At 25.9% G+C, this 18,135-nt stretch overlaps 1 protein-coding gene across 1 annotated transcript in view; it reads right to left on the bottom strand.

Annotated features, from left to right (window-relative positions):
- Positions 1 to 5,618: 5,618 nt before the first annotated feature.
- Positions 5,619 to 18,135, bottom strand: part of LOC100211700 (uncharacterized) — a 65,666-nt gene continuing 53,149 nt past the window's right edge. The window contains exons 13-15 of the mRNA XM_065798198.1: positions 16,025 to 16,108; positions 13,863 to 14,029; positions 5,619 to 6,116 (exon numbers count right to left, since the gene is read on the bottom strand). Of these exons, the coding sequence (XP_065654270.1) occupies positions 5,790 to 6,116; positions 13,863 to 14,029; positions 16,025 to 16,108 (578 nt within the window). The 3' untranslated portion in view covers positions 5,619 to 5,789. The remainder of the gene's footprint in view (positions 6,117 to 13,862; positions 14,030 to 16,024; positions 16,109 to 18,135) is intronic.

Below are 18,135 nucleotides of genomic sequence, written 5' to 3'. Positions count from 1 at the left end.
GAGTTTGAGGACAATAGTTTTTGGTAGTTTTTCTTATTTTGAGTACTATATTTCTTGGTTTGTATGTATTTCAAGGACTATAGTTCTGGGCAGTTTGTTTTGAGGACTATAATTCTTGGTAGTTTGTATTTGTTTTGAAGTGTATAGTTCTTGGTGGTTTGTCTTTATTTTGAGGATTATAATTCTTGGTGGTTTGTCTTTATTTTGAGGACTATAGTTCATGCTAGTTTGTTTTCAGCAAAGGCAGCGGCGGGTCCAAGGTTTTTGGAGCCAGCAAGAAATTATTATATACTTTTTTTAACTAAATAAAAAAATTATTTTTAATAAATTATAAAAATTAAAAAAATGGCAGAGTATTCTATTTTTATATCTTGAATCTATATTTTTTTAGAATAAAAAAATAGTTATATAAAAAAAAATTATTTTTTTTAGAATAACTAAAACATTACAATAAATTTTTTTGTATGCAGTGTTGTCTGGCGTTTATAAAAGCTCATAAAACGGGTGTTTTATTTAGGCTAAAAGCTTTTAAATTTAAAAAAAATAAAAGCTATAAATATTTTCTTAAATAAACACTTAACATTATGGTGTATTTAAATGTCAACACTAAATGCAGTTTAATGAGATTACAAAAGTTTCAAATTTGAAGAAAACTTAAATGATTGATTTCTTTTAACAAGGATTTTCGAGTTAACGTTTTTTGCCAGAATACTCACAATATGTTGTGGGTATTCTGGCAAAAAATTCTACGCTGTGGGCGTTTTTATTAATTTATGACTTGGCTGTGTAACAGCACATATTATTTATTGACAGTTATATCAATTTGATTTAACTAAAGTTATGTATAAACGTATCATACTCAACCCTTCAAAAAGATTACAAAAATAACCAGCTTATTTTTGTAATCATATAAGGTATTTCCATTTCAGAGGTAATTTTAGAAGTTGATATAGATAGATTTTCACTACAAACTGAACTTAAAATATTGTTTAACTTTAATGGTAATGTCAATTATACGGTTGCGATAAAACGGTGCGATAAATCCTTCTCAGTGAAAGACTACTTGACACCGATGAACCATCACCGGTGACCAGTAGCACCAGTTATGATTCAGCTCTACTTCGTAAGAAAAAGAAATGTAAATGAAAACGATCATACTAATCTCTACGAAAAAATGCACAGATATGAAGATGTGAAAAAGACCAATTCCAATTGCAAATGATATTAGTTTTTACATGAAACCGTTCGCTTAAATTGGACAGCAAACCCTTATAAGTATTGGTCAGCAAACGCGAAACATTATCCTAACAGAACTTGCTAAAAAAAATTTATTATTTGCCGGTGGCAGTGTACATAGTGAAGGGCTTTTTTAGAAAGTATGACATCTCTAATTATAACTATTACTTATTTTTTGTTTACTCTTATTAATTTTTTGTAAAAATTAAGGAAATACATATGTATTTCCTTAATTTTTTTTTCTTTCATTTACTCGATGCTTTGATTTTCATAAATACTTTCATATAGGATCGCTTCAAGCTGGCTCGGGAACCTGGGGCAAATTACGTTGTGAAGCTTCGAAATCAAAATGTTTTCTATGCAATTACAATGTAAATATGATTGTAAAGACTTTGATATATAGCAAGTATTTAAGGCAGTCCTTAAATCATTGGGGTCTGGGAATAAATTATCTAGTTGTCGGAGTGGCCGTTGACTCAAATTGTTTTACTCTATTAACATTTAAATGATATGATGTTAAAAAATAGAAAACGAAAATAAATTGCTATATAATTTTTATGAAAATTTATTTCAAAAAAATAAATTATTCCCATCGTCTGACTAAATCGACTTTTAGTCGACTTTTAAAATGTATTAGTCGATTTTAGAAAATATATTAGTCGATTTAAATCTAATTATTTAATAGTCGTAACAACACTAATGATGACAAAACGTATGAGCGGTAGTAAAAGTTATTAGACTTCTCAAAAAGTGGAAGCATCCGTCATGACATCCGTCATGACGGATGTCATGATATCTGAAGCACAATTATAAAATATATAGTGCTGGATTAGCCAATTTTTTTTGGTTTAAAACCACCCAATTATAGGCTGTCTTTTATTTGACATCTAAAGTTTGCGCAAGAGTCACGTAATCGTCATTTCGCTCAACACTTTCAACAACTCTTCTTCTTTCATTCGGTGAAGATAAATGTAATTTTTCTTTCAACTTGTTCGGTTGTATGCATTTCATGTCGACAAATTCGACAAGTTGGTTCTGTTTGTACCAGAAGTGGATGTAAGAAAATCTGATGAATTAAACGCTAACATGGATTCAATTTAATTACAGACTTTCGGGTCATAGTATATTGATAAATAAAATAACGATCTTTCAATTCCATTATTATAGCAGGTGCATACAATGCTTAATTTTGTATTACTAAATTCATGTTCCAGAAAACCTTTTATAATGACCTAAAAGCTAACATTGTGGGTTTGCAATTACAAACAATGTATTCTCATTTACATAATACAATTTCTTAATTACAATTAATGTTTTCTAAACAACATATTGCGATTTCTAATTTAAATGTTTTGTTTCTCAATTCCATTTTACGATTTACGTTTCTCAATTACGAATTGTGACTTCTTAATTATAACATTCATTTCCTCATTTTAAAAAGGTGTAGCGCAGCATTTTTAATTTCTTTTGCATATTTGCGTAAACTCTTGATCATTTTTTTCTTTATTGAAGGTGTAGTTATTGAATATAAGGATATATACTTTGATGAAGTTTTTGTTATTTCATGCATATTTTGGAATAAAACTATATTTTTTTGTTATACTATTTATTACGGTTGATATGTTAGTATGTGTAAATACGATACTCTTAGCTATTGGTAAGTGATCGCTAATTAAATAGCAAGCTAGTTAAATAGCAGAATCCTAAGCCTTAAGTTAAATAGCAGAATCCTAAGCCTTTTTGGGATACGACTGCAAATTTCCAGCGATATTGTATTCATTTACATCTTTATAGTTTTTTATAATTGACAAAATAAGGTTTATTTGTTGCCTATACCTTAAAAAGAATCACTCTTTATTTCGATATGATGTAAGGTAAATACCAATTAAGATTAGATTAGAAGTCTTACTGAACTCTGTGCCCGTTAGAAAAAACATTGCTAAAAAATTTTGCTTATACTCATTATACTTAAATTGGTCTAGCTGCAGCTCAAAAATAATAATAATAATTATATAATTATATATATATATATATATATATATATATATATATATATATATATATATATATATATATATATATATATATATATATATATATATATATATATATATATATTAGGGCTATGCAAATCACCTTTTATGGTATTGAATCAAACCAGGCGTTGGTTTACAAATCGAATCGAATCTCAAATCAAATCATCATTTTGAGAATGTCTATGTTTTAGTTAAACTTAGATTTCCTCAAAATGCTTATTGGAATCATGATTCAATTCGATTTGCGAATCAATAGCTGCTTCGAATCGTGATTCGATTCGAAACTAAAAATAGTGATTCGCAGGGCCCTAATATATATATATATATATATATATATATATATATATATATATATATATATATATATATATATATAAATATATATATATATATATATATATATATATATATATATAAATATATATATTTATATCAATTATATATATAAAATATATACGTAAATATATATAAAATCAATTATATATATATAAAATCAATTATATATATATATATATATATAAAATCAATTTTATATATATATATATATATTTATTTATATATATATATATATATATATATATGTGTATATAATATATATATATATATATATATATATATATATATATATATATATATATATATATATATATATATATATAGTTATTGGGATGAGTTAGTATCCCAATAACTATATATAGTAACGGGGCATCTGCGTTAAGATCTACGTAAATTACTTCTCAAGTCTGTGGATGATTACGGCAATAGTGTCAGTATTGAACTTGTTAAATTTTAAGGTTGTCACACAAACAAATAACTTTACTCTATTTGAAGAACTTGTTTGTTATCTATGTTAATCATAAACAAAAAATCATACGCTCTATTTATATTATACCATATATTATTATGCAAACTATTAGTTCATCCTGGCCACTTACGTTCATCTTCTCTTTCTTTCTTTCTCATTGAACTTTTTCTTTTTTACGGACCACTTATTATTCCATATAGATTTTTCTTATTAATATACGAGCATCACAGTGCTTCATTTATTTTCATTCATAGTTTCATCCCAGACCAAAGTATATTACCATATTTACTATTACGATTTTTTATGATTGTTTAATAGATTTCCGTTCTTAGAGTATACTTTTTTTACTTACTGGATTCTTCAATTTGTTCTGTATCTAATTTTCTATTGCATACCTTTCTGTAGATTTAGTCTAGGCCAGTAGTTGCTGTTATGACAAAATTTTACTAATGTTAAATAAAATTAAAAAAAATCAAATATTTCTAAAATTAAATATTTTAGATTAAAGTAAAAAACGCACATAAAAAGTTTATTGGTAAACAATATCATATTATAAAAGCGCTTTGAAGTAAAACTAAAAAAAAAAAAAAAAAAAATTCGTTTTAAAAGACTGGTAAAATTTATTTACAGTCTTTTAAAACGAAAATTTATTTACAGACAGAATAATTTTATCAAATTTGTATTTTAGTATAAAAAACAACAACAACAAAGTTAAATATATTAAAATTAATGTCTAAATATTAACATATCATAATTTGTATTTTAGTATAAAAAACAACAACAAAGTTAAATATATTAAAATTAATATCTAAATATTAATATCATAATTTGTATTTTAGTATAAAAAACAACAACAACAAAGTTAAATATATTAAAATTAATACTAAATATTAACATATCTTACGTAGTTTAGTTTTGATAACAAATTCTAATCGATTTTATGTAAATAATTTATACAATTCCAAAGACGTATAACATATTTGTTGACTAATGGATCGAAATTAAAACTTATTCGTACTTCCTCAGCTGCAGCATTTTATGCTTTTATTTTTTGCTTTTTTTATGTTGTGCTATATAGCTGGTAGTTTTTTATTAAATTTATTTTTATTTTTTAATTATGATTAAATTAAATAAGATTAAAAATTTAAAAGCAATTTTTAGGCATTTTCGTTGAACTACTAAAGTATTCTTTACATTTTTTATATATTTTTTGTTTTCATTTGATATTTGATTTCATTTGATATAGCATTCATTTGTGATTGCAAAATTTTTTATTTACAAAAATTACAAAACTATGATTATACAAAAAATATTCGTTAAACGACTATAAGAAAAATAAACGAATACACGAAAAATATTCGTATACATCAATACGTAATGTGTTGTTAATGTTCAAGATACATTCGGATACATCAATATGTAATCTGTTGTTAATGTTCAAGAAAAGATTAACATTGTTTTAGAATCAAATACGTTTAAATTTTTAACGTAATATGAGGAAGGGAGGGGAAGGGGGGCAAGGAGTCGCAAAAGGACAAAACTTCAACAGAGGTCAGAATTCTATATTTATACACTTTACAAGATACTGAAAATAAAATATTAATCTATAATCTACTATGCATATCATTTTTCATTAAGGTTTATAAATATAAATTTGTCAAATTCTATATAAAAAAAAAAAAAAGTGAAAAAAACAACCAATATTTAAACAGTTAGTTACTAGCAGTTGGTTTCTTTCGGTACCCATGTTTTTTCGTCTTTTTTGCTAAAATTATCGTAGAGTTGGTAGGCAATGATTCAACAGCTTTAGTTAGCTCGATGTTAGTAATTTCCATAGACTTGACTTCGTATGAAGTGTCAATGCTTGCACCAGCGTCAATTACAGGCATAGAAACCGGCCCAGCGTACGGACCCAACGAAAATCCCTTATAGTTATACTCTGTCCACAACTCAACTTTTTTACCTGATGGTATGGTCATGCTTTTTATCTTTTCTGAACCAGAAAGTGTACATCCATGGAAAGTGATATTGCCATATTTCTAAAATATAGGGAAAAAAAACTATCGTATAAATAGAGAAAATAATATTGATCATAAAACGTGTTATGTCGTAAGACATGATAACGGACCAATTATCAAAATTTGAAAACATAAACCGGTACAAACTAATTTATATCTCTTTTTACATTAAAGTATTTGTAAGTACCTTTAAATTATTCGCAAAAAAAAGTGATATATTTAAGGCAGCATATAACACTTTCTAAAAAAATAATAAATTTATAACATAATTATTATCACATTTTTTCAACTTTTAATTCAATTCGAAATTTCAATTTTACTAAAATACAATTTATTTGGTTTTAAAGATGTTGAATAGAATTAAAAGATGTTGAACAGCAGACTGTAATGAAGATGGGAGTATTAAATACTATCCTGAATACTGACTGTTTAAACAGACAAACATGTCGGTAGCCAAAAAGTTAAAATCAACTAGAAATAAATAGAATAAGAACCAAATATAAAATTCAATTAATAAGTAAAACTTCTTTACTGTTTTAAAACAAAGCAATGGTTGCTCATGGTCTGAGAAAAAAAAAGGTTCTATCTTTGGGCAGGATATGTGATATATCCTTAGAAATGCTTATCCTTCTTAAGCGGAAAACTATATTACAAATAATCATTTGGCATACATTTTTCTATGCTATAGGTATAAATAAATAAAAAAGTAAAAATTCAAAGTAGACCTCAAAACAGTTTCTCAATAAATATTTTTTTTCTATTAAAATTGCAGTTATACACTTAAGAGATTAGTGTGGAAAAATATAGCTTTCATAACTATAGTCGTCATGACTACAGCCTCTAGCATTGACATGATCACTAGGCCTAAAAGTTGCAGACATTATTGCAGACTTGATTTGACGGAAGTAACGTCAATGATGAAAATATATATAAAAAAAAATGTTTTTCAAAAGTATCTCTTATTGGGTCTCAAAAGAAGCAAAACTATATGAAAATTTTAAAAATTATTATTATTTTATAAAACATTGATAAGGAAAATTATAACTAAAAAACTTTGTAAAAACACTTATCTTTTATTTTTAGTTGAAAAATCTCACACTCTAGTCAGAAAAATCTAAAAAAATATATTTTTTTTTAAATTATGAAATCTTTATATAATTTCGCTTCATTTGAGACCCAACAAGACTTATGAAAAAAAAAAAAATTATTTAAAAAAACTTTTAAATCCGGTGTTATTTTATCATTTAGAACACAGAAGGTGTGAGCTGCAGATATTTTTCAAAAAATGTTGTTTTTTGAACCACCCAAATATATATATATATATATATATATATATATATATATATATATATATATATATATATATATATATATATATGTATATATATATATTTATACACACACACATATACACACACATATATATATACACACACATATATATATGGCATTTTCAAAAAATCACAGACGGAACATTGCACCTGTTGCATTAATTATTTTGAAAATAATGCAACTTGTAATCACCGACTTATTTAATTGACATCTATGTATATATTACCTATACAAAGTATGGTAGCTATGGCTTGCTTCATTATAGAATAAATTAATTTTTTAATGGAGTCACGCACGGAACAGAAAATAGCAAAAAATAAAAAATTAATAAATGAACCCCATTTTCTCTGAAAATGTATTAGTGATGAGTGTTTTGTTTTTTATAGGTACTTATACAAGCATTCTTAAAGATTATTACAAAGTTACAGAATTCAAAGATGTATCTTTGCTCCACAATAGTAGTTTAAACCAAAATCACGCACGGACAAAAAAAAAAGTAATGAACGGAACATGCAAACATTAGTCATTTTTGGATTGTATTTTCGGAAATAAATCGATTGCGAATATCATAAATAACATATATATCAATACTAGTTAATTAAATACATGTTTGATTGAAAAATAATACTTTAATGTATTATATTTAAGAAAAATAATGTATTATATAGTTAATAATATATTAAAGATAAGAAAGATATAATATCAAATTTTTAGCAATAAGTTTAGTTGTAACACTTCGGCTTCATAATAATGTGTCCACGGTTATCAAAGTGTGGTTGCAGTACTAACGGTTTTAACTCACACAAGTCATGCCAGAAGAGGTCGTCTACAGATGGGTATATAAAAATGAGTTCATTTTGTTCTTTTAGAAATTTAATGTGCCATATTATCTAAAATTTCTAATACTTCGGCAAGGTATGTCTTTGCTCTACCAGCAGAACACAATTCTACAAAGACAAATATACCTGGGAAATAGTATTAAATTTGTGCCTTTCAGATGGAGACGATACCGCGTTTATCAAAAATGAAGATGATGAATTCTTAACAACTTTTACCATTTCTGATTGGTTACAAATTGCCATACAAGCACCATCAATATTAAAAAAGAGTGGTGGCGACAAATTCCCTTGACTTTAAATTTATCTTTGAGAAGCATCTCATCAATCTCATTTTGGTTTGCGGTAATACACTCATTTGTAATCGAGATGATCTAAAAAAATAAAAATTTAATAACTAAAAAGTTTCATATCTACAACTTTCATTTTGAGGTTTTTTCTTTTGGCACCAAATGAGTCTATTACATTAGAAATATATTCATTAAACTTTAGCAACCCACAGTTCGCTTTACATTCCATAAACATGCAAGATTAGTTGTTTTGATTACACACAGATCTCTCAACTATGTCTGACATAATATTAATTTTTTTTTGAAGAACATTTGTTAACAATCTGAAATTTTCATGGTATATGCAAAGGCAAATATCGTGGGGAAGATCATTTACTAGCTTGACATAGAATGGCTGCAGATCGTAAAACTTTCCCCACATTTAAATTAATATGCTCACTTTTAAAAAGTGAATATGCTTCTCCTATGGTCTTCAGCATTTAACGAATTTGTTTCTAAAAGAAAACAAAAATTGTTTACAAAAACTGAAAACCTTATTAAATAAAATGCGATTCCTACATATAAACAATGTCATACCTTCTCTTTTGTTTTCTCTTTGCATCCTGGAGCCATTCTACTGATATTTTCTCGCAAATAAAAATCAAGAACTTTGCAATTAACATCATCCAAACCGGCGTAGTCTGAATTTGAAATATCAGAAAGTAGCATGTTTTCACGTTTACAAACTTCTTTTAAAAGGTATTTTCTTTTGTTTGAATCGGCAGGTAATGCTGAATTAATTTTTTTAAGTGCCTTTCCAAAACTCTGCGAAGATAAAAACGATTGTTCAATATCAGATGTAGATTGATTCACCTCTAGATTTCGCTTCTTTCTTTTGCAATCTTTTTGATATACTTCCTCCTTTTCCTTTTTGCTCATGTTAACTCTTTTATTTTTCATTCGATTAGTTTCAGCAATCTGATATTCTGGATGTTTCTTTCTAAATTTTTTCTGGACTATTGAATGCTTAATTTTAATTCTAAATTCTTTAAGGCAACTGTTTTCAATCTAACTAAATTATACTCAAACTAATTAATTAGCAAATATGCAATTCAAACATTATAAAGCTAAAGAAAAATAATTATCATGCAAGGATGAATATTTGTCCATGCGCGATATGTCTGTGTGTGATGCAAAAAAACGATGCTAAAATGTCATGAAAGAAAAAATATACTTTTGCCATTCAATTCAGGAACCTAAAAATATGCAAAGTAAAATAAATCACTTTTACTGAAACTTTTTCTAAATAATTAGATCTTTTAAATCACGCATGGAAATTCAAAATGCTTTAGCATAAAATTTAAGATACCTCCAAGCTATTTAGTTACAATTTATGATAATGAAATATTAAAAGACATCATTATCTTTAAGAATCAAAAAAATCAGGGCTATGAAATCAATTTTAAATATTATAATCACATTTTCGTTTTTTGTCTTAAAAAATTTATTTATTTATTGCCAAGTTTGAATAATTAAAACATGAAGAAACACTTGTCTTCTATAATTTTTTTTTAGATAATCAAAGTATCACTTATCTTCTTTTGATATCCATCTTTCGAATTAAAAAAATATTTGTTTTAAAATTTCCTTTTTTTTTGACTCACTGGAATCGAAATGCCCATATACATACATATATATATATATATATATATATATATATATATATATATATATATATATATATATATATATATATATATATATATATATATATATATATATATATATATATATATATATATACAGCTATTCACGAAAGTTTAAACGATTGCAAAATTTTTATCAAGTATGTTTGGTTTTTGTTTAATAAAAAAAAACTGTAAAATGATATTGAATTAATTTTTTTTATTAAAAAAGAAAAAGTAACTAGCTTTAAAATGAATATTATAACGTATTATAAAAATTTTAATATTTAGTTAGAAAAAAACATATAGGAAAAATAAGAAGCACAAAAGTTTAAACGAATTGCAACATTCGAACAAAAAATGAAAAAAACAAGCAAAATTAATATTTAAAGTGTCCTCCTTTGTTTTTATGGCAAAGATAAACTCATTTATGCATTGATTCAACTAATTTCATGCACATCACGCGATGTACCTTCAGGCAGTACTCATTCAAAAGTTGCTTCAAATGCTGAGTTGATTGAATTTTATGGTATGCCAGTTGATTGTCGATCCAAGACCAAATATTTTTAATTGGGTTGAGATCTGGTGATCTAGGGCACCAAGGAATCATATTAAATTTTTTTTTCAAAAAATATTCTTTGATTGAGTGAGCTGTGTGAGCTGAAGTCCCGTCGTGTTGAAAGATGAACTGCTTGCTTCTGCCATACAAGTGTCTGATTGATGACACTAAACACTATTATTGTATTGAATTATTTGGCCTTCGCACAACTCATAGAAGCCTATACCTTTGTGAGAAAAACATCCCCAGATGCCAACCGAACCTCCACCACCTTGTCGACGATGTTGCAAAAACCTGTCTGAATATTTCTCAGTTGCAAATCTTTTGACATAGATTCTTCCCTAACGGTTTACAACTTAAAAATTAGCTTCATCACTCCAAATAACTTTTGCCCACTGTTCTACAGACCAGTCCAGCCTTTCTTTGGACCACACTCGTTGTTTACGTTTATCCGTGATTGAAAGAATAGGTTATCTAGCAGCTATGTACGTTCCAATACCTTTGTCCAACAATGTTCGTCTCACAAGCTCTCTGCTAACTTTTGGATTATTTTTTGACTCATTGAAGATTTGTGCTAGCTTTTTGTAGCTGAGTCAGGGTTTTTTTTTGATCATTCTGAATACACCACTTTTGTCACAGTTGCTGCGTTTGGATGGTTTTCCAGTACGTGGCATGTCGGAGACGTCCTTGGTTCCCAGGTTTTAATGGTTTTTCAAACGCAATATTCAGAAAAGTGAAGTATTTTGCCTCTTTGAATATTTGTGTGATTTTTTTGTCCTCGCCATACCAATAACTTGCCACTTGATCTCACTAGAAACTGATTTTCGATCCATTTGCACGCAATTGAAATTAATTTGAAATTTACAATATTTCAAGTTGATTTTTAATGAATTAAAAGCTGCCTCATGATGTTGTGATTAATTTTTTGATTGTAAACTACTAATTTTAACTTTATTTTAAAATAAAAAAAATTATTTTGATATCTATTTCTGTTAGATTTTTATTCAAGAAAAAAGTGACACATCAATGCTAGAGGTTGAGATTATTACCACTACAGTTATGAAAGCTAAATTTTTCCATATATATATATATATATATATATATATATATATATATATATATATATATATATATATATATATACATATATATAGTATATATATATATTTACATATATAATTTTAATACATTAGGAACATTTTGAGTATCTCAAAATGTTCCTAAGGTATTGTTTCCTTAATGAAATATTTTTATTTTGGATGACTATTTAAACTCGCGCCACTCTTTCAAATTTTTACTTTTTTACATTTTTTGAATTTTTAAGGATATTTTTAAATGATTGTTGCAATTAGAAATTTACAAATCAATAACTATATACATACATCATTATAAAGAAGCGAAGGTTTTTTATCTATATTGATTGAGCACATTTTTATTATTATTATATTTGTTACCTGATGGTAACTTGATATCACACAAATTTGTTATGAAATTAAAAAAACGTGATTTTCAAACACAGTAGTGCTGAGTCCCCCCAATACACATTGATTCAAAATTTGCAAGATTTTTTTGATCTTAGACAGTTCACCCACTTCAAGCACTGGATATTTAAAAGGGGTTTGTGCAAAGTTAGCTAAGTTTCATGGCCAACCATTATTTTTGTTAACCTCCTGCCATCATGTTGGAGAGCTTCTTAAACCCGTAGCCACAAATAAAACTGTTAGGCTGGACAAGCAACTATTTAAATCTCTGAAGAAGAGGTGGGATGTTGTTGATGGAAACAATAAAATGATGCTGTTGCAATTTAATCACAAGAATATTAAGAACACCTGGTTGGAGAAGCATGCTTTATTGGCCCTCAAAACATGCGGGAACCTAATAGACTATAAAAGGTTAAGAAATAGTAAGGTAAGGATAAAATTATATTACTTTAAAATACCTATATGCAAAAAAATATATATATAGGTTTCTAATTAGAAATAGACTTTTGAATTATAATAGACTTTTGAAAGCACAAAGAATATGGTGAACTTGTGGAAAATCAAAAATGAAGCTATTTCACATGTTATATTTTTGGCAAAGACATTTTGCTACATGAAATTCAAGTTGCATTTCCCCAAAATTAGGCAGGTTCTTATTCTGAGTGATAAAATAGTAAAGAGATCAATACAATGGCTGACTACATTTCTCTATTCTGGGCATCATGGTTTTTGACCTATAAGTTTTCTGATTCTGTAACTTTAAAGTAAAACTTTAAAGTTTGATATTTAGTCTTATCATTATTTTTTCATGGTTCTCCCAGAAATTTTAATAAAATCATACCATAGAGCACCATGAAAGAGCATTTAAATGGTAAGCTCATGCCTCCTTTCTTATCAATGTCACTTATTAAGCTAAAGCTGGCGTCAAACTTCGGACCTCTTGGTTCTTAGCCAAAAACTCTAGTCATTGTTGCCAACCACTGCACAGCAAAGGCTGATAACCACTGTGCCATGGCTGAAATTATTGTGCCAAAGCTGCGTTATTTATGAATAATATATTTCAAAAAGTAACAAATAAGTTGTTTAAAAACAATGGTTTGCAAAATGATTTTAAGTCAGATGTAAAAAATAAAGAAAAGAACTCTCAACCAATTTTTTTTTTCATTGATAGGCTTTTCTTAAAATCAGTAAAAATATAATAGAAATGAAATCAACAAAAATAGCACTTTGATTATATCTTGTCAAAATTAAATGTAATAATATTTTAGTAGCTTTATTTTAAACCGCATTTTATCTACATCAAATAACTTTTCAATTTACAATTTGAAGATCGAGACCATTGGCAGATCTGCCATTACACTTAATATGAGGCTGCTGCAGAGGTAGTAATAAAATCATGGTAAAACCATACAAGGTGTTTGGATCTATTAACCATGATGCTGGTGTTAGCATCTGCTGACAGAAATCAATACATAAAAATGGTAAAACTTCTTTATTTACCTTAAACGGAGGTCAAAAAAAAATGTAAGAATGGATATAAACTCCTAACTGGATATATAAACTGAACAAAACTTTATTAAAAAAAAAAGTAACTAAAACACTTACGCCCACATCAAGATAATCACAATACTGTGAAAATGACTCCCCATTACAAATTTTTACCATATCTGAAACATTTTTGTTATGATACGATACTTTTATGGACTTTGCATTTTTCTCACCACAAATTCTATCAATTACATTAGGTCCATACAATGGACCGATTTTGTCACCTGAAACAAACAAACATACAAAAAGTTTATTTCTGGAGATTATGTTCTTATCTGTAGTGGTTAATTTTGATTTCTAGGTTTGGATATTTTTTTGAGTTCTTTATATTTTTTTTACGTTTATCTTAATCCTTTAATTTCTAAATTTTTTAATATTTTTATTTCCTAAGGAAAAAATTTTATGTAAATAGCACTTGTGAAAGCAATATAGAGCCAAACTGAAGTGAGATCTTTAATGGAAGTCTTATGTAAAAATATCTAGCAAATAAAATATTTTATTCAAACTTTGAAAATCACTTCAATGCATAAACATGAAATCATTTATAAGGTTAAAAAAATTTTAACCTTATAAATGATTTCATGTCTATGCATTAACCAAAAGCACTTATATTTCTTAATTATGACTAAATATTTACACCATTAATAACTTAATTTGTTTATATCCAAAATTATAAACAGACTAATATTTTCTTAATAAATTTGTAAAGTGACTTAAGAAATACAATAGTACGGTTCTTCCCCATTTTGCATTGCATAGGTAACAGAGAATTATTCAGAGTGCAATTACTCTGGATAATTCTCAAATTAAATAAAGTAAGCATCTTTACAAATAAACAGCACAATGAAGCTAATTGAACTATTTATTTCAATAATTGTTAACATTTTTTTTGGATGCTTTGATTATTAGATATATACTTTTGTGAGAACTTGACATCATCTGCTGGATCTTCCTTTGAGTTATTTTTTTAAGGCAATCATACATTTTTCTTAAAATCTTTTTTATCTATAGCTAATATCATGCTTTTCAATAGAATTTCTTTTATAATTGACTAATAATTTTCAATAATTCACTGCTCAGAACATTTTGAAGGATTTGCTTTTTTAGGTACAAATTTGATGCCATTTTGTTCATACCAGTCTAGAGACTGTTTGTGGGCATATCATTCTTTTTAATAAATGGCAAAAGGTATTTCTTTAAGCATACTTTTACATACAAATTTGCGCTCAACGTTTCTCGAGTTATGCATGGTGTACTTTTTAAACCACAAGTGTAGATTGTTTGCTATATAAGCAAACTTCTCAGTTCGAATGTACTTGAATTCAAAATACCATTACAATCAAACAACAATACGTTTGATAATCAAAAAATTTAAACATTTTGTTATACAATTAAAGTATACAATTAAAGGGTGCTGAATTTCTCATGCTCAAACTTTACATACTTTTTATATATTTCTTTGAAAATACTGGTGCTTTATGAATTTTGGTTGTCATAAGTTTTTAGCTATTTGCAGTTAAGTCTTTTATTATTATTATCTTTTATTATTTTATTATTTACTGCAATATAAAACAAGCATCTATTTTATATTGCAGAATATAAGGCACTGGCGCATTAGCCTGGAATGATAAAGTATTTATAGTTTATCTTGCCAGACTAATATGCCAGTGCTTTATATACTGAGAAATCTTATAACCAGCATTTTAGAGTCTCTTTAAAATGCTAGTAATAAATAATAGACATTCTGATTATTATAAAGAGCATATATTATTATAACATATATAGAATATATCATTATAAATAGATATGTAATAACTTACTAATATTATTATAATTGTAGTTAATAGTATATAATAGTTTATTATCTATCACTATAGATATCATTAATACAAAATCATTAATATTTTTTTGTATTATTTTAATTTTGCAGTTGATTTTTTTTAGTTTGATAAATAATACTGCTTTTATAATTTTGTTTATTTAATGTTCATTTTGTTTATTTAATGAAGATCTGTGTACTATTTTAAATGTTGTTTTATCTGCTTGTTATATGTGCTTTATCTGCTTGTTATTTGTTTTTAAATAATTAATAATGCTATTTTTTATAATAATAATTCTATTAGACTTTTTCTTTTCAAAAACTAACTCTTAATTTAGAAATATTTTGTAAAAGAATTTAAAAACATGTTTTAAAATGGAATAAAATTAAAAAAAACAACCTTCAAATCCTTCTTCAGAAAAAATCTCTATTTGATCTTTGTCTGTAATTCCAAGAGTAGCTATTTTTAATTCCCAACTTTGATCTAAAACATAATAAATAAATAAATATATATATATATATATATATATATATATATATATATATATATATATATATATATATATATATTAATAGCGCACAGCATTTTCAGAAAAAGAACAGAAAAAAGATGAAAAAATAAATAAAGTATCAAATATTTAACAATTTTATTTAAATCTAATTAAATAAATATATAAAAATGCTTTTAAATTAAGTTCTTGAATTAAAAATAAAAATCTTATATCTGTGTAAATATTTTGAATTATATATGTGTTATTATAGATGTATGTATATATATATATGTGTGTGTGTGGGTATATATAAACTTTGCAATGATATCGCAAATGGCAGAAGCGTTTAATTAACAGTAAAAAAAAAAAGAGGAAAGGTAAAACAAAGGAAATTATTTGAAAGAATAAAAAAAATAAAAAAAAAATAAGAAGAAAAATAATGAAAGGTATAAATGAAAGAAAAAATAAAACAAGAAAAAAAATAAACAAGTAAAATGAACAAATAGATTTAGTAAAACAAAAAATTAAAAAAAAATAAATTAAAATTACCAAAAAAAGAAAAATAGTTTAAAAAATGTTCAAAATAATAAAAAATGAACTAAACATAAATATAAATCACCACCAATTTTTTTACTACTTTCTTTTTCCAAAAAAATAAAAATAATAAAAGATCATTATTATTTTGTAGAATTTTTGTTTGCGTGAAGTTAATTGTGGTGTTGTTGTTAATTATTTTTATTGTTGTTTGCTGATGTTATTAATTGAGTGTTCTCAAATTTTTTAAATTTATAATAATTTAACTGTTAGTTATTTTTTAATGAACTTAATTTACACTTGAATTTTTTGTTACGACCGTCACAGACACAACTGAAAAATAAAAAAATCCTGGCAAACCTTAAAGTAATAGCTATGAAAATCAGCATATAATAATATCAATATGTGCTAAATTCACGTACCAAATGATTTTTTTTTTTACTATGCTGTTCCCTGCATTAAGTCTGACAAAGTTGTTTTGTTCAGAAGTGGTAAAACGTAAACGTTACCACTGTCACGCTACGTAGAGTTTTATTTATATATATATATATATATATATATATATAATTATATATATATATATATATATATATATATAAATTAGTAAAAAACACTTATCTAACTTTTATCTTCGACTTGCAGTTTCACCATTGCTGGATCATTAGGAAGAGTACTCTTCCTAATGATCCAGCAATGGTGAAACTGCAAGTCGAAGATAAAAGTTAGATAAGTGTTTTTTACTAATTTATTATTGCTCTGTTCTTTAAGAACATTGAGCACTCTATTTGTAAAATACACTAACATAATTTACATATATATATATATATATATATATATATATATATATATATATATATATATATATATATATATATATATATATATATGTATATATGTATATATATACATACATACATTTTTTAATAAAAAATGTATGTATATATATATACATATAAAAAGTATATATATACATACATACATTTTTATATACATACATATGTATATATATACATATGTACATATATGCTAATAAAAAAAAATCGAACTCATGCTCTAGGTATTCACTGTTTTGAGCTTGGATTTGGGAAAGTTGTTCTCAATTGATATGATGGAAACAATGTAAGAACAAGAAGTTAACTAACAACACTATTATATTATTTTGCTTTTGCTCTTTTTAATGTCTTCTTTTTTAAAGGTTTGCTTTATGTAATTTTTCTAAAGCTTTTTCATTACCTGATTATGCTGACTTCAATAGGTCAACAAAGTATTGCTAATATATAATTAATCAAAATATATTTAAAGAAATAGTTTACACCCTTTTTTTTTAATCAAATTCAGCAACAACAGAAGTGTTCTCCGGAGCTGTCGTCTATACTCTCAAAACTATTCAACAAGTGCTTATCAGAGTCTTGTTTTCCAGCCTGCTGGAAAGTGGCATCTGTTATCCCTATCTTCAAAAATTCTGAAGAGCAATCTGATTTGTCTA

Source organism: Hydra vulgaris, chromosome 05, assembly GCF_038396675.1.
Source record: "Hydra vulgaris chromosome 05, alternate assembly HydraT2T_AEP".
Taxonomy (NCBI): domain Eukaryota; kingdom Metazoa; phylum Cnidaria; class Hydrozoa; order Anthoathecata; family Hydridae; genus Hydra; species Hydra vulgaris.
This window is presented reverse-complemented; position numbering and strand designations above follow the sequence as displayed.